General features: G+C 38.0%; 1 protein-coding gene across 3 annotated transcripts in view; it reads right to left on the reverse strand.

The window, feature by feature from the left end:
• TRIM24 (tripartite motif containing 24) overlaps nt 1–19,201 on the reverse strand; it is a 73,307-nt gene that overhangs the window by 31,585 nt on the left and 22,521 nt on the right. For all 3 annotated transcript variants that reach the window (XM_072038792.1, XM_038165999.2, XM_038165992.2), the window contains exons 2-3: nt 5,426–5,544; nt 169–316 (exon numbers count right to left, since the gene is read on the reverse strand). In XM_072038792.1, the coding sequence (XP_071894893.1) occupies nt 169–316; nt 5,426–5,544 (267 nt within the window). The remainder of the gene's footprint in view (nt 1–168; nt 317–5,425; nt 5,545–19,201) is intronic.

Here is a 19,201-nt window from a genome sequence, read left to right on the forward strand (position 1 = left end):
GAAGTAAGTGACTGGGAGGCTATCAAAATGCATCTGTCCTTTTATATTTACGTGGATTAAGGAATAGAATTTTTGAAATTTATAATTTTAAAAACAAAAGTGGTGATTTAATTCAGTTTTCTAATGCAGACACACATCTTTTGGGAAATTATAAATCAAGTGTGCTACCTGGAGACACTTCCTCTTTCTGTCTTACAGTATGATCCTTTGTGAATTTAACCCTCTGGTGAGCTCTGATGCAGGTCTTGCACAACCATTCCACACATTCCACGCAAAAACCATTAGCTTCTGCATTATCTTCACAGCTTGTGCAGACCTGACATGAAGAAAAAAGGTAGCTATTAAAATATACATGGAATACACATACAAGCTATTGTTCATATATCTTCAGTGCACTTTTATAGTTCTAAAACAGTGAAACGAGAACAGAAAACCGCCTGAGGTACAGGAACACTATAAATAACTAAATAACTGTAATTGAATGTGACTTCTCAAATAAAATGGTCATTTTGTTAGTGTTGCTCTAAAACATTTACTTGCCATGATAAAAATCCAACCATTACTTTCTACCTGACACTGCACACTTTGTGTGACATGTGATGTTTACTAAATACAAAGTATTTCACAAGAGCATATTGTAAAGACAGTACACAGTCAGCACTGCTCTGAATTTAGAAGACTCTCAGTTCACATGGAAGCTTTAATTTTAGTTTCTGTTCATCTACTTAGTGTTTTTGGAAATACATACAGTATTAAACAGAAGGATTCTTCTCAAGAATCTCTGCATCACCACTTAAAGACAGCATTCCAGTTAAGCTTATCAGTAAAGCTACCCTTGAATAGATTTTCAAATAATGCATAATAGTTTTTGACTGTGGCCTCTGGACTAAACCCAATAGATCTAGGAAAAGGTAATTAAGGAAAAAACACCTGATAGCAGACCAAAACATCTCTGTGCACAATCAATATATCCATAAGAAAGATATCCTACAGATCCACCATTTGAAAAACAGGTTAAAAGTTATGAATGATGGCCAACACTTCACAGCTTCATAATATTATTTAAATTTTAAGTTCTCCTTTACAATATGCATGTAGTCATATCTTTAAGAGGACTTTCCAGTGGTAACAATAACGAACATGCTTATGCAGATACATGTAGACAACTAACATCCATTTCTATCAATGTTTAGCACTGCTGCAAACAAAAGCTTCAAGGTCTCTGAAGATCACTACATCCTGCAGATCCCACCAACCGAATTATGCTAGAGGAGCAACAGGGACAACATTTATATATTAGTTTAGTTTTCAGGTGGATTAAAAAAAAACAGTCCACCTTCTGCACCCCCACGAGATAAATATAGCTTAAAGCAGAAGCAACTATTTATATCCTATGCAGATAGCTAACATATACTTAGAACTGTGTCCCAGTTTGCAACTTCAAGAAAACAAGGAATATTAGCACAAAAGAGGTGAACTGACTTGCCTTAGGCCATATAGCAAGTTACTGACAGGACTGGAATTTGAACATATGAGTTCCAGATCCCCAGCGCTGTGCTTATTCTTCTGGATCATGTTGCCTCTCAAAGCAAATATCTTCTGAGAAATGAAGTTACAACGCAAGGGTTGTAGACCCCTCTTGTTGTCACTTGGAGTTTGAGGCAGTTCATTTTCATTAAAGGTGACCTGCAAAGGAAAAAAAATTGGGCTTGTGCCCCTTTTTCTGTTTCTTTACAAAAAGGAGGCCTGAAAAATGTATTTTAAAACCTTTTTTTTTTTTTTTTTTAGAAAAAGCTTTTCCCATTATCTCTTAGACCTATCCAAACCAGGGGTGTAGGGAAAAATATCAAATACAGGATATATATTTAAAAAAAATGAGTTACAAAAAATGGAAGTAAAACAGTTAAAGGAAGTGAATGAAAGAGTAAGTAAAATTTTCAACTTCCTGGTTAAGTTGTAATTTCAGTAACGTTTTGGAAAAAGAGTATTCATGCAGCAGTGCTGAATCCTTAAGAAAAAAACATTTAGAACAAGCGCATATCACTTAGGCATTAATTCAATATTATATTTTCTCTGACAGCAAATCCCATGAATGAAATTCTCTCCCTTCTTTTTCACTTGTCTCCTCCTTAAGTGTGCTAATGCAACCTTTTGCAAGACTGTGGTGTAAAACCTGATTCATTACATCATTGTAGCCCAACGATCAGTTACATCAGCACTACTTACTCGGTAGAGAACCACTGCAAGACAAGAAGTTTTTAAAAACTTGTTGCCAGAGAAGTGTTATCATTCTATGCCCCTCGATTGCTCAGAGGTGTTTTTGCAAATTTACAGAGTAAGAGATTGGACTTTTTTTTTCACTAGAAAAAAAACTGTGAAAACAAAATAAGCAAATAAACAATAAAAAAATCTTTCAGGCATTTTTAAAGTCAAAGAAGCAAAACAAAAACAAAATGGTGGAAAACCAAATGGTATTAAAAAAAAAAAAAAGAAAAAAAGAAATGTACTACATCCTTTCCAGGTCACCTTTAGCAAACTTAGGCAGATAAATTTGGTATGTCATGCCATTTATGTGATCTCAAAGGATTTCAGGAATTAATCATTCTTTCCAGATTCCAAGATCTTTGTGCTGTTTTTTCTATATGAGTAAAGTGTTTTCCAACTGGTTTGACCTGCTATAGTGAGAAACAGATGACGACTGATTCAATAACCAATAATCATGTACTGTGAAATGAACTGAAACTCCTCCTTTTGTGGTCCAAAAATATACATATTACAACTTTATACTTGTCAAATCCACCAAGTGGAATTGAGACAGATTTCTAAAGTTCTTCACAGACATCATAACTCAAGCTGTCAAAATAGTTACACATTCTAAGTAGAAAACTAGATTTGCTTTTACCCACTTCTTATTTAAAATAACCCTTTTCAGATAAAGGTTAGACTTTTCCTAGTTATTAGAAAAAAATATATATTTGTTATAGTCTTACAAAGCTTAAAACTTTTCACTTTTTTTTTTTTTTTTTTTTTGACTCACACAAGCACTCCTTTAGTGATTTCAAAGAAAACTCTCCCTAGTTAACCTGTAAGTCTTCATTCTGGTTAGACAGATTTATTTTTAATTGAGTTTTCCTTCTAATTATGTCTAGTTCAGTTACTAATTTTAGTATTTATAACCCTGGGAAACGTTCATTCAGCCTTCATTCAATTATAATGAAAGCTAAAATTACTCAGCATGTTGCAGGTAGGTCACTATTTTTTTCTGTTATAAAGCTTGTTATTTAAAGACAGATTGGCATGCAGGAGTTCAGGTAACAGAGCTGTCATCCTAGCCACTACTCATCTAACTAGCCATAATTTGAATATCAAAGAAATTAAGTAACCAAAGGTTTCTGAATTTCAAAAGAATAGAGGAAAGCAGACCATAGGAACATTCAGTGAACTAACATTCCAACTATTAATTACTACAGTATAAATTAGAGGCAATAGTAACCTCTATTAGATCCAAAAAAACATTGGTGCCAAAAGCTTTCTTGGTACACACAAAATCAGCACAGACAGCACCGTCTTTTGGGGACTTTCTCAGCCATATGTAACCCTAAATACAAACCATACATATCCTGACATCTCAAATGCATGAGCCCTGAGCAACATACACTACATTCCCTAAAATCCCATCAACAGCTTCTTTTAAGTGCATCACAGCCATGTTGTCACTCTTCCTCAATCAATTATCCACTTAGACCAGTGGCTTTCAAAGATGTTTTCACCACAGCTACATCTTTATGATATATAGCATAGTAGTTCTTCTTTGGAAGAATATGTGGTGGCTATCTGGCACCATACAAGTTCGTGAATTATCCTGACAGCACCAAGCTTGCTGGATACTCCATCAAAAAAAGCTTTTGATACCCCATGGCCCACAAAAGTATACCCATGTTTCATGATTACAATCAACTTCAAAAATACAAAGGACCCTTCTTGAACTTTCTGTTCCTTATTCAGGACACAAAGGTCTCAATTAATGTGGGGAAGGTGAGGAGAACAACACTATTCATTATTTTGCCACTAAAACCAGGTAGAACAATTCTACATCTGTCACTACTCCCCAGAGAAGTATCTTACATAGCCTGTTATATAACCAAGCTAGAGGTTATGGCACAAGCCCCAGATTCCAAAAAAAAAAAAAAAAAAAAAATACTCAGGACTATCTCTGCATAACAAAGTTATTTGTTATCTTGCTTTTCTTCCTCACTGAAGTCACTGGAAAGTTAACATGATCAAATTTTCAGTGCAACAGGGGCTATTAATTTTCTTCAGTCTTACTGGTAGAGTATCAGAAGACCTTAAAACTCACAACCATCTCTGAAAATACTGTTCTTTCCACACTGCAACCAAAATGAAAAAAAAAAAAAACAACTTAAAACTATCCTACATTAAGAGAACATAGACATACTGCTCATACTTCCAGAGACTCCCAATTAAATTTCAGTTTCAGTTAAGTTTCCCAGAAATAGAGTTGAAACTGAACAGAGTTGAAAAATGCCTTATAATCAGAAGATGGTTAAATGTTTTTTGGAGACATAAGTCCTCTTACTCGGAGATGATCAAATGTATGCCTTTAATGACCAGTGAGTGACCTAGTACCACAAACCTGACTGGGTATTTTCATTTGTTCTTAAGACCCTTTCATACAGGTAAGCACAAATTTCAGCTAAGCTTTGAAACAAGTAGACTACACAATCTCTAAGAAGCCATCCCCCAAAAAACTACATCAAGAGCCAATGATACATTTTCCTTAATAATGAAATACATTTTTGAAATACAAGTTTTTAAAGGCCACAATGCAAGTGTTAGGGGATTAGCTTAAAATGCACACCACATTAATGTGGTAACCTTTTGTATTGTTATTACAAAGAATGCAGCAATGTAAAAAGAACCTGAATCATCTGCAAGAAGTTCCTGGAATTTAATAAAAAGTTTAAGAGATCTTATTAGCTAAAAATGAGGCATATTACTTATCGCTGCGTTGTGCTGATATAAGAAAAATAAAGTTGATTTTACTAGAGGATTCTAGTTCACATGGGGATCTCTTGACATAGTGCCTTTCAGGTCTCTGCAAAGAGTGATGAAAGCATCCTGTTCAAAGTCTAGAAATTCCCATTCTAACACCTATTTCTTACACGTAGCTTCCATTATCACAATACAATTTTATACTAATAGTTAAAAATAGTTTAGAATTAGAACCTTCTTCTTAACACATACTTTATTTTAATCGATTTTCTAGGGTAGCTACTCCATGTGATGACTAAGTACTTCAAGTCTTTTTCTGCATATGAACAGCAAAAAGCCCATGCAGCAAGAAGCCAAGGACATGCATACACATCCAAAAAGTGTTAACTTGATTACATGCTAATGCACTTACCTGATTTGATTTTTCTACTGTGCTACTGGGAACCTCAGTGGTATCCTTCACAAAAAAGTTATCTATGATGTGTCTCTCTGCACATTCCTGACCACAAATTGGACAGCGGATAACACCAACTGGGGGGGAAAAAAAATCTGATTATGTTTGCACAACATAAGATTTATCAAACAACTTCAAAGACAGCTTGTAAGGATAAGTACTTTGAAAGTCAGTATTAACACTTTTCTATCAATAACATCTGAGTAAAAAGAAGCTAATTCTTATTCATCACTGATGGAACATTTTACCTGTTATTCCCTAATGATATAGTCTTTTAACCAAGGTCAAGCATCTGTGTTTCATTCCTACATACAGTTTGCTTTAATCTTTTAGAAAATTAATTCATTTTCTTCTAAAGGGAATGTATTCTCATTGACAGTTTGTTGTTATAGAACGGATTAAAGTAAACATTCGCTAATATGAAGTATTCATTAGTGACAGCGAGCAGTTTTATACACACCAGCAGTGTGACATGACTGACTTCCAGCTATGTAATGAGAAAAACTGAAATGCAATAAATTTGAAGTTAAGGGAAATAATATACAGAAGAAACAGACCTGTATTAACATAATGACTACCTTCATAAAAAGCAAGGAAAAGAGAGAGACATAGGAATAAGTGAGCAAGGTCCTCTCCCTCCTCTCTTCTCCAAGTCAAATTGAAGAACCACTCTAAGAGCTGACAAACCAAAAACCAAAGGATTAAACAATTAAGAGTTTTCCCTTAAGAGGAAATAAAAAAAGGACAGTCACACTCCAAACCTGAGGCCCAACAGTGAGTAAACCACATTGAGAAGACCTGCAGAAACATTTTTTACAAGAGACACCTTTCCTAGATGCCAAGACAACAGAATGTCTTATTAGCACCAGGACATGTTTATTTTCTAAGAAAAATTCTTAAATGCTGGCATTAACATCTTGCTTTGAGAAAATTATCTTCTCATCACTGTCACTGCAACCAAAAGGAAAAGAATGGAAACTAAATAAGGCTGAAATAATCACCTCCTCAAGAAGAGAGTGGAGGGGCAGGAGCTGAGCTCTGCTCCCTGGGGACAGTGATGGGACCCGAGGCAACAGCATGGAGCTGGGACAGGGGAGGGTCAGGAAGGGGTTAGGGAAAGGTTCTGCACCCAGAGGGTGGTCGGGCACTGGACTGAACTTCTTGAACTGATGCAGTTCAAGAAGGATTTGGACAACACTCAGACATACAGGGTGATTTCTATGCGGTCCTGTGTTAAACCGCGAGTTGGACTCTATGATCCTTGTGGGTCCCTTCCCAAGTCAGGATATTCTGTGATCCTATGACTTAGGATGTGGGAATCATCATGGAAAGCCTACAGCAGAACAGTCATGAGAGTCCAGACCGAAACAGATTCTAGATCTACACCTGCCATTTTAAAAGAAGCACGATTTTAGGGCCTTAACAAAGGTTGGAGGCATTGTTCAATCAAAAATAAAATGAAATAACACTAGCATGTAATTTCAGCACTTGCACATTTAATTAAATTGGCATTGGGCATAATCTTGTTCCTGTTTCACTTTCACAGTAAAATGAGGAAGTGCAGAAACAAACATTTCACTTTCTGAAGAAGAAAGTAATGCCCGTGTTTCACACGGGATTCAGATAACTTTTTCAACAGCGTTGCTGTAATAACATGTCAGATGTAATGGGTCAACTCACTGGGTGCTCCAGAAGTCCACTAGTTTTACTTGATTAGCTCTTCATTCCTGAAATTTAGCCAGCAGCTTTCTCCTTATATATAAGGCATTTCATTTTCATCTGAAAGGCTACGATGCTAAGGCTATTTTTATTATAATTGCCATTTTGCCAGTCTGTTTCAACATGTATCAATGCAGTTTTCTTTGATATACATATTCTATATTTGGGCTGAAACTTTTGTAACTTTTTCAACACCATCATCATGAAGGATAATCAAGAAATCCAGTTATGGTAGGCCAGGTAGTTAATACTCCAAATGCTGAATTTCTCCTTTTATTAAGCAAATCAATTTACCATAGGCAAGAGTGAACAAATCTCCTAATACAATACACAAGCTACATACTTGCTGAACAAGATTAAAAAAACAAAACAAAACACAAAACCCCGTTGTTACAGTGCCTAGGACAATCCACCCTCTGTTCCCTCTTTGCTCCTTCCTGACCCCAACACAGCATAGGACTCTTGGCAAGTGTCTGAGGGTCTGTGCATTTGTTTGGGAGCAGGGTAGAGGAGAGAATCAGACTGGCAAACTGATTTAGCCACGGGTATATTTCTCCTGTTCTTCCAAGCTTCACCTTCAGCCTCCTGATTTGCTACACTGACCAAACTACTACTGTAGTTTGTACTGACTAACTGCTCCTTATGCTAAAGCAACATGAGAAACAGCTCAAGAATAGGAAGGGGCCAGCACCACAGCTGAAGATTAAATATGGAACCTTCAAAACAGATCAGCTTGAATTGAAAATGTGAGAGCAGGGGAGCAGAGAAGACAGGGGAGAAGTTATAAAATGTGCTATCTGCTTGAGTTAGTACCAACACCAGAGCACTTAGTTAACTCTGTTGTACAGGATGAATATCAATAGTGGTCCTTTTCTGGCACACAGAGATACCTGCTAAGCACTTTAGCACCGACACCAAATGTTTCATTTGCATTTTCACTGATTGAATATTGCCAACTGTAAGGTCAAGAGACTGAGTAGAAATACAAGACTAAGATAGGAGAAAGAGATGAGGAAAGTGGCCCACACCTGTCAAAGTCCTCTTGAAAAGTTTTTCTAGAGTTCCTTATGCTGTCTAGCCCATCAGCTGGTAGTTTCACTGTGATAACATATTTAAAGGGTACAAAATAAAAGTACTACACAGCAGCTGTGGAAGGGGAGGGAGAAAAACCGTGAGAAAGAGCCCTGCAGACACCAAGGTCAGGGGAAGGTCAGTGGAAGGAAGAGGAGGAGGACGTGCTCCAGGCACCAGAGCAACAATTCCTCTGCAGCCTGTGGAGAAGACCATGGCGAAGCAGGTTGTTCCCCTGCAGCCCTGAGAGGACCACGCTGGAGAGGAGAGGTCCACCCTACAGCTCATGGAGGACCCCACACTGCAGCTGGTGGACATGCCCTGAAGGAAGCTCATGAAGTTCAACAGGGCCAAGTGCAAGGCCCTGAATCTGGGTCAGGGCAATCCCAAACATCAGTACAGACCAGGGGATGAATGGACGGAGAGCAGCCCTGCAGAGCAGGGCTTGGCAATGTTGGTGGATTAAAAATTGGACACAAGACAGCAATGTGTACTTGCAGTGCAGAAAGCCAACTGTATTCTGGGCTGCATCAAAAGAAGTGTGGCCAGCAGGTCAAGGGAGGCAATTTTCTCCCTCCACTCCACTCATGAGATGCAAAAAAAGATGGAGAACTTTTTACAAAGGCATCACGACAGGACAAGGGGTAACAGTTTTAAACTAAGAAAGAGTAGATTTAGCTTAGACATAAGGAAGAAATTCTTTACTCATAGGGTGGTGAGGCACTGGAACAGGTTGCCCAGAGAAACTCCGGATGCCCCATTCCTGGAACTGAACCAAGTTGGATGAGGGTTTAGGCAACCCCATGGCGTGGGGTTGGAACTAGTTGATCTGTACAAGGTCCTTTCCAACCCAATCCATTCTGTGATTCTATTCTATGACAAAATATTTTGCATATACAGCAGTGATCTGATGAAGGAATTTGACGCATGCTTTGAACCCCTTTTTTCTCATCCAGTTTTCACGTACAAAGGCTTAACTCACAGAATGGACAGGTATCCGCTTCTAAATCTGATAGCAGTAACAAAACAAGACATTGCACCCATGAACGATTATCGTTCTCCCCAGCCTACTAAGAAACTTGATAGAAGAGTTTCATTTCTTTTGCTGTTTAAAGCCGTAACTCACGAACAGTATTAAGCCAGATGGCTGACGCAAACATAGGAGCACACATCCGAGCCTTTTGCTAACAAGCCAACAGGTGTTGTAGCAAGCAATTAACTCTAACTTTTTTGAACAACCAAAAGGACAATGATATTTTCCACAGATTCTCCCATTTGTGTTTTATCAGTTACAGGAACAAGAAATTCAATAGAAAGACAGGTTTACACAGTCCCAGCATTGTCTTACTACATTCCATGTATGTAGTTGCTCTCAATGTTCATCAGTACACCATTTTCCTGTAAGCATTTAATTACATTTTAAACTGTTCCTTAAGCACACATAGAATGCCACTCCTAAATTAACCTCTGTAATAATTAACATTTCCTCCACCAAGTCTCTCTGCAAGACACTCTCCTAGTGCTACAGTGAATCTCTCTCTCTCTTTTTTTTTTTTTTTTTCCCCTAGCACTATGGTTTGGAAGTAATCATGCAATAGATTTCTAATCATGCTTTATTTTGTTGCAAACACTTCCTTCCTCTTGTTTCAAGACACTTGCTTCCTGAATTATGCCACCATTTATTTCAGTGCTTTCAGAGCTGGGAAGCCTAGCTATTATACTATGTTCTGTTCAAGTAGATTCAGATTCTGAGTAGTAGGATATTAAAAGCCATTCAGTTGATTTCCTTATATACATTGGTAAGAAAAATAATTCTGTTGAAACTAGGAGAAGCATACTATGCCATAAAAATAGGAACTACTTAACTGTTTTAAAGGAAAGAAAAAAATCCCCAAAATATTTTGCTATTATTTGTTATTTATTAGTATTTATTCAGCCCTCCCGTAAAAGGAATAAAGGCAAAAGAGAGCAGTCTCGAAAGCTGCAGCACAGTATATTATTAACACACAACACTGTAGAATAATATCATGAACTTCCACTAATCCAAATACTATTTCTGCAACTGTCAGTTACTAAGTACATATTCTTCAGGTACATTACCAAGTCAGCCAAAACCCTGTATTTCCATAGAAGAAAAAAACCACAGAGTATCTTTAAACAAACATGGCCAGAGCAGTTGTAATGTAGCAGCATCAGAAACAGTATCAGAATCCACTTGGCGTTTTGGCAAATGCTGTTCAGGTTAAGTACACTCCTTGATGGTGTAACTCTACTGTTTATCCTGATTAAATTTGGATTAGGGGGAAAATCTCTTTAATTCCACATAAAGTTCTGACGCTCAACTCATTCTTGACCCAATCTAAAGAGCTTTGAGATATTTGTGAGTGAATTGTACAATATAGTCAGGAGGCTTCCAAGAGCAAATTATTTTTAGTAAGCAGCAAAGTAATTCTTCTTCCTGAAGATACTCTGAAGACTTGCTAAGATCGCAACTTGCTAGAAATAAGAAGTTCGTACTTAGTATATTTATTGCCATTTCCTTTCCTGATGCCCAGTCTCGCACCATACTCTAGAGAAAGAGGGAACTTCTGAGAACCAGATCTAGCATTAGAGGAGGAAATATGCTGAGGTCTAACTACCTTTCTTACTACTCCCTGAGGTGCGTGGAGGTGGGGAATTACACAAGGGTGATATCACATTTTCCTAACGTTGTCTCAAGTAGCATCACCCACCATTGCTCACCTACCTCCACCAGCAGGTTAAAGAGAACAAACACCAGAGAGGATCCAAGCAGAGGTGACCCCAGCGCAGCAGACCAGTTACAGGACTAGTTGGCCAGGGACTTTCAGACAGGATCATTTTATTTTTGACTGGACTTACCCCCTCCCTCAATTACCTGTTTGTTTCAAACCCTATGTTTCTCTCCCAACCTCACGTCCAGCTTCAGTCAGTTTGCAACAGATTTGCCATCCTTTCTTCCAGTCTAGAATACTATCTCCTACCAAACCTCATTTCACAGAAGATCACAGAATTTCCTCTGGTGGTAACAAGAAATCTGTTTTTTTTTTTTTTTGGTTCTAACTGCTATCTGTATTATTCACATCAAACGCAATCCACTGCTTCCATCCCTTTAGTGCCCATTACAAAGCATCAAATACAGGGGAAAATAGAAGCAAGAAAAGCCCATAGGATTCATCTGCAAAGTAACTGGAAATTTCAGTGTGTTTGGGCCTGAAGCAGCGTAAACTTTAGTGGACATGAGCAAGAAAACAAGTAGAAATGTTTGAGAGGTAAAGAGTGCACAAAAAAGCCATGTATGGTTAAAAATAGTTAAGGTTCCTATGTAGTCTTAGCACTTATTGAACCTTTGAAAATGATAGCACCGCAAGGAATAAGATAACATGCATTAGAATACCTTTCACAGTCCCATTTTACATGGGTTATAGCTTTCAGATTTCAGAAACCCAATAAGAATTGCATAGCTTGCTTTCCTTTAATAACCAGCTATCACACGAGTATCTTCAGTCAAAGGTATAAAGCAAACCAAAGAAATTCACCGTCTATCAAGAAGGAAGGAAGGCTTGAAACTGATTCTCCTTGTCTCTTTACACTGATGTAAGCAAGGGGAAATCCTAAAGCAAGGTAGTCAGTCCATTGAGCTTTGAGAGTAACTATTTTCAGTGTGTCAATTTGCTTGTGTCTACCATCAAACTAGTGCAGGGAGATTTTAAAAGTATACTTAACATGCTTAACATGTTTATTCTTGCTTAGAGGAATGAAGTCCTCAAGTGTCAGGGTTTATTTTTATCAAAATAATCCTGTAAGTTTGGGATGCTTTGTTTTTAAAATGAAACAAGCATTCACAGAACACTCAGGCAGGCGGAAGCATTTTACTTAACTTGGGAGAAGTCCCAAAATCACCATTAAGATTATCATGAGGATGGTAAAGCAGCATTAAGTGATCAGATCCTACATTTTCCATCTACTCCTCTGCACCAGGAACAGTTCATGCAGCTCTATGGTGAGCTGAATCAAGAGAATACGACTCCTGAGGTGGAAGAGCCAAAGGGAAGACATGGCCACCCCTTTTTAGCGGTTGCATCCACATATATAAAATGAAGCAACCACAGAACTTTGGATTCAGACTGTGCTTGAACCAGGCCTGGACACCACGTTGCTAACAAAAGTAACAACGCTGGCTCTGCTGCCCATTCATTTCCACCCCATGCCAACCCCTCTCGTGTGACCAGCAAGATTTATGCTGCCACGTGGTGAAATGGATTGGGGAATGCAACGTGGATCGATCAGTGGGTGTTGAGAGGGTTAGTTTCCAGTGCAACAGTTCTCACTTGCTGCTGACTCCCAGTGCTATATGACTCTTCGAGGAATGCTAGCCTACATTTTAGACGTGGAAGGGAAACCACAGCACATTCTTGCACTTCTTCACAACCCATGCACTGCATCCACAGTGAACCCATCTCAAGCCACTCAGCAGAATGGATTTGAGGCATACATTGTATTATTTCCAACTCAGTTCTCAATTTCCTGGGAGTACATTCCAGACTACTGAAGCATTCTGAGACAATAGGAGGAGACGGGGTCTGGTCTGACCCAGTTTCAGCTCGTTTGTATCTTCACTGTAACGAACAGGTTTCAGAGCCAATTTAGTAAAGGCACTGGATAATCATCTGTAGATCCAGAACGGTATTTCTGGTTGTAGATGCAAAGCGTTTGCTAAAAGAGGTCTTAACAGCTCCCTTTATTCAGCATAGATCAGTCAAAAAAAAAAAAAAAAAGTTTTGTGAAAAGGAGCTCTTTATTAAATAGAGCACTTGGAAGCAGCTGGTAACTAATCTTGCCTAAAATGACACAGTCATTACAGAATAAATTAATTAGGCTTGCATAAGGCAATTTTCCCTCAGTTTTTACAGAAGTTTTGTTTGAAATTTTAACTATAAAGATCTCAGAACAGAAAATACTAATAGTGTGTCACACATGGCTAAGATTTTATTTTTTTTTCATATGTGCAGGCTAGTTAACATTAAGAGAAGGTATTTTAGAGACTGAAGACAGTGCCAGCTACAAGATTTATAGCACAGCTACACAGAAAATTAGGGCATTTCAATTATGACCTACGGAATGTTTTCTCCTTTTGCTGTGTAGATACACACCATTAATATTTGCAAGGTTTTTCATTAAAAATGCATGGGATTGAGGGTAAACTGGATATATTTACACAGGTCATGTTTTTCTGTTAAAAACAAACATTTAAAAAACTTAATTCAAGAGATGGTACCATGTGCAATAAAGTCTGAATCGATTTTAAAAATAATTACTGCTTTCCTCTCGTTTCTCATTAAGCCAATACGGGTGCTGCAAAATTGGCAACTTCTTCAAACCAGTTTGTTCCAGAAAAAGCTGCTCCTGTCTAGTTCTGACAGCCTGCTGCTGCTACTGGAAGGGAGGTAGGTTAAACCAACCAGCAAGCACATCTCTAGGGGAAACCAGCACGTACTGCCAAACCATAAACATTTATACTAACCACAAATTGAGCAGATAAGTTTATTAAAATCCAAATGCTTTATTTACCACCCTCTAAAAGGTAAATAGGTGAAAAAAAAAGACAAAGACTACTATCTGTAATCCCCCCTCTGGAAGAGTGTTACAGGCCAGTTTTTATGCTGCAGTGCATTGACTTTCTTGGAAAGCACTGCAGAGCTGAATTAAAATATTTCAGCTGCTCTGTGAAATGGTTCATTGTTTTTGCCGTACGTGCCCAATCTTCAAACATTTCAGATACCACATACTAGACTTCATCAAATTGTAAATTTTGCAAGGGCTGATGACCACTTCTTAATACCTTCGGAAATTCTGAAGGGAGAGTTTACACCCACATCCAAGGCTGTCCAATGTATTGCCTCCAACAATATAATAAGAAGTGCCATAATGGTAACAAAGGGAAATACTACTATCGTGGGGTAGACAATATTTAAGTACAAGATTACGAATAAAAAACACCTCACTGCCTTGCAATGGACATGCTTAAATGATGATGTAGAAGCTGTGAACAATTATGCCAATTTTCATTGCTGGCTGTGACAAGTATTTCTTTCATTAGAATTAAAATATATTCTTTCGAGTCCTGAAATTGTCAAGTATTTCCAACTTACATTTAGGAAATATATAATGAATTTCAGTATACAATATGAAGTAATATGCAAGGATTTTTACGATTCAGTGACATTCTTGCATTGTTTTCTCTGAGCAGCACAGCAACCTGAAACTATAAATACTAACGTTTTGAAAGAGATTTTGATACTGTCCAGATATATACATTCTACTGAAATACCATTTTGCAGATACCGTAGGTTCCCATCAGTGCTCAAGTCCATTATATCCATGTGCTTCTTGAATAAGGAAATTGAAACCTTTCTCCCTAAAGAGCAAAGTGCTAGGATACTGTTATTACTACTTAAAACAAACAAACAAAAACATTGGGGTAAAAATTCGTTTTGCCAGAAACTCTGGTAAGGAAATAGATCCCACATTGGAGTTGTGAGCATGACACTTCTAGTAGTCATTTGCTTTTACAAAGAAATTTCATAGTCTGATCTTTATCTTGTAGATGTCTCATCTACTACTGACTGATGGTTCAGTAGCTGCACTACAATGCATCTATTACCAAAAATTACAGTTATATAAGAAGTATATAAACAGATGATCATTTGGGCAGCTGAAGCCAGTCACGATCCTAAAAAATGAAAGCCCTTTTGGAAGACACTCACTGAAGGTATTGGTTCCTTTTAACTCTCTGTTGAAAAGATGAAGTCTATACTCCAACATGTGAACCTTTTCATTGTTGCTCCCAGCTCCTCCATTTAGCCCCCAAACTGAACTACTGTTTTAAAAAAATACCAATGTTCCCATCAACTCTGAGCAGATTTGAAGGTAAAAAAAAAAAAAAAAAAAAAAGTCTAAAAAATAACTTTGAAGAATCTGGAGCATATTAAGGGATCCAAGTTGGAAACAGTACTGGGAACAACAATAGGTAAACAGTCTTTAGTCAGAGTATTTCATGAGAAATGTCATCCAAAACAGGAATACTAATACAATTCAAGTTCTTTGGCAAACTCATCCTAGTTCCTCTCTTCTTTGAGCACTCAGATGCACCCTTACAATCCTTTCTTTCATTAGTCTTCTCCCATTCTCCATCACCACTGAATAATGGGAAACTATCTATCAAGACTTGGGAGACCAGCTTCTTGGGCCCCCATTTTCAGGGCGCTAGCCTTCCAGGAGCAGCACTTCAGGTGCCTAAATGTACTTAATTTGAGGAGGATACCCTGCCTAGCTTCCAGCTACTATTCCAGACGGAAATAGGTCTCCTGTGGATTGTGCAGTATGTATGCTGGTCCTTTTTTTGAATATCACCGACCCTAGAAATTCAAAAGCAGCAGAAGTTAGTCTAGTTTGGATGGCTGAACCTCACACCTCACCTACCCTATTTCACATACCTTTGCTTTACAGCTTCTGCAACTGATTTCAAATTACCAGTGCAAAACACTACTGAGAGGCACATGGAAGATCTCTTATACGTTATCTGAACCAACTGCAGTCTGCAGTTCCAAAACAAAACTTGGTTAAAGTCACTTCAGTTTCAATATGCAGAGCCATCAACTTAATTGCAGTGCTTGCTGCATCCATCTGTATTCTGCTACACTGACATTTGTTTTGAAGTTCTCCCCAAGGACAAAGTTTCAGAAGTCATCAACACCTCTCCCTTGTATGTCCTTCAGAGTAACTCAAAACAGATTACAATGAGGTAACAAATATAATGGAAGACTCCCATCAACTTCATCCAGAAATTGCATAAACAGGGAACAGATGCTCAGGAGTACATAGGAATAGCATGCTAATTTAGAATAAAAGGTTCTGGATTTTCGATTTCTAGACTTTCTGCTAATTAGTGTCTCTCCAGTGACATGAAGAAGCACATTTACCATGCCCAGGATGTAGATCCCTAACAGCGAGAAAGAAGGATTTAATATGTACTTATCAATAAATTCTGAGTACTCATAAAGGTACACTTTTAATCTGTGCTGAAATTAATGCTATTACATAAAAAGTGCTTTCATTTTTAACCTAGTAATCTTTTAAGGATTTCTAGGGATTTCTAAATTTTTTATTTATTTATTTTTAAATCAAGCTGGCTGTTCAAAGGGACAGAGATGATGAAAGGCACAAACAATATCAAGGTGGGAATTTTCATTGGATAATTATTCTTAAAAAAAAAAAAAAAAGATACTTTACTTCCTGTCATTTCCATCAGACAGGTCTAAGTGCTCTTCAGGACATTACTATTGGAACAAAAAACTAAAAATTGAAGCCATTTAATTCATTAGAGCAAAACAACCTCAAGATTCCCTATTCCAGTCTGACTACTTCCCATATTCAAAAGCTGTATCACACTAAATCTTAAATGTCACATGCAGAATTCTTGCATCTATGAAAAATCAGCTCATAATAGCAGCACAGAAAAAATACAGATTCACTATACCAGAGCAACTCCATAAAGTTAAACTTTACACTTGAAAGAGGTCTAGAGCTCTTCTGCAGTGTTGTCAAGATTTTAATACATTGGGTGGGATTCATCTTGGTGCTGATTTACACAAAGTTCCCTTCAGAGTCAATGTAGACCTAGGTAATACAGGCCATGAGTTATCTCAGAGGCAGGAATACTGCTTGTGATCCTATTTCATATCTCCTGGGGTTCTCTCTCACTGTAGTGTGCAGAACAGAACTGAAACACCAACTAGATACTGTTTAGTGTTCACTAAAGAAATCTAGCCTTCCTATGGGTTTTCCCTGCTTCCCAAATAAAAAGAAAAAAGAGAAGAGCTCATTCAAAGTTGTTCCCCGCCCCCCCCCCCCAACAGGACACTCCCTGTACTTAAAATGCAGCTTAGGGAAATGAATCTTCTACTATAACTGGCCTTCACAAATACCATTTATCTGTCCTTTAGAATCACCTCATCTGTTTCCACCTTCCTGTGACACAGTACCTGATAGAACCGATCACATATTAGTTTAGATAATCAAGTTCTAAAAACATGACACAACATGCCACTGCCTTCAAAAACAGTTTGGGAATGATGTACAACTACTCCGTTTTTAAGGAATACTCATAAGAGTTCCACCATGGCATTGTGATCCTTAACCTACTTGGCAGGTATAATGACAAATGAACAAAAAAAAACTTTCCAAGGTAGAGCAACAGCTATTATGCTATAGATTTGAAGCCAGACATCCTACAGCCTATGGCACCTATACCTTACTGCTCAATAATTTACACCAGTGGAAAGGCAGCCAAAGAAAATCTTATTAAATCTGATCTCATCCCAATGGAACTGGGAGCAGGAAAGAGAAAAATAGACAATAAATGCAATCAGGCTGGAACACAATACAATAATAGCGTTGCTAAATGGACTTTAAAAGGATGCAGGATTAGCATTTAGCTTCTTAAAGAATCCAGAGTACATTCAGCTCTTGTACAAAGGGTGGAATGGAGGGAAGAAGACAGTAAGCTCAAGCCACTTGGGATGCCCAAGTATAAGGTCTTCTCCATGCTGCCAAAACAATTGCTAGAATTACTACTTCGAGAAGAGATCTTTGGCCCCGTTCAGAGTTTAAGCAAGAGTGGTAATAACCTAGAAGACATGAGCTACCGGAAACTATGACTTTGGGTCTAAGTTGTATCTGGCCCTACTTATAAGGCTATTGCTAAGTAGAAAAAGGCAACAGAGGCTGCTTCCCAATGTTTGGCTGAATCAGCTCAGTCCATCAGGATACACACAATTTTACATTGTGACAGTTCCAGCAGTATATACAACAGAGTCATTTATTAAATGGTGAAAGCAATTCTTGCAGGTCATTCTTATGCTACGGATAAGAGTTAAGACATGTAAAATTCCCTATTCCTAGTGTGTTTGTTGTTTGTTTTTTTTTTGTCTAATCTTCACTGCTAGAAGATGTGGGAAGACGACACACCCTCCTATACTCTTCTGAAGACAATTCCACAACACCAGGCTCTTTGTTTCTGATGAAACAGAGTAACCACTCTGTGTAACAACTTGGACTGTAACATTTGAAGAACTGGCTCCTAGCATCTCTGGACTCACATTCAGGCAGAATATGAGAAGCAACCTGCATCTGTGTTTATCCCAGGAATGAGTATCTATATTTTGAGGTAACACTTACTCAGGCAAGATCTAAAGCATGAGCTCTGAGCTCATGAGCATCCACCTCTGAGTTCTTGCCTAGAGAAGAGACTGAGGAAAAATTAAATAGAGCTTCTCAAAGGAGATAAGTTCCTTTAATGTTTATTTCAACTATCCAAGCGAAGTATTCCAATGCATTTTGGGGATTTCAAAAATTGTGCTATCTAGTGGGTTATACCCTCACAGTCCCATTGCTGGAAAGAGAAAAGTAACGAAGGCCAAGCACTCCGTAGTTGGTATAGCCAACAGTTCACAAGTAAGAGTGAGAACAATAGTTGCTAATGCATGATGAAAGACCCCCTAAAGAACGGAATGAAACTACTGAGGGCTAAAAGCCAAATGGTTAAACAAAGGTATTACTGTGACTATGAACACTCAAAAGAGCTCTACCTAACCCCGAAGTTTCCTCCCTCCTGGGTTCCAACCCTCCCAGGGCATTTAGCCGATACATTACTGAGGCCTTACTATTAGACACCACATATCACAACATGGCTCTGTGCTCTTCCCACAAAACTTGTCAGCTAAACAGACTGTCTTTATCTCAGCAGCTGACTGATAAGTTAGTTGTCCATTACCCTATTTTATCATTTTGAATCTGAAAGCTGAATTTCAGCTTTTGTTTGAAAAAAATCATCACAAGTCACAGAAGTTCTCCAGAATGCAAAGA

Source organism: Anas platyrhynchos, chromosome 1, assembly GCF_047663525.1.
Source record: "Anas platyrhynchos isolate ZD024472 breed Pekin duck chromosome 1, IASCAAS_PekinDuck_T2T, whole genome shotgun sequence".
Lineage (NCBI taxonomy): Eukaryota > Metazoa > Chordata > Aves > Anseriformes > Anatidae > Anas > Anas platyrhynchos.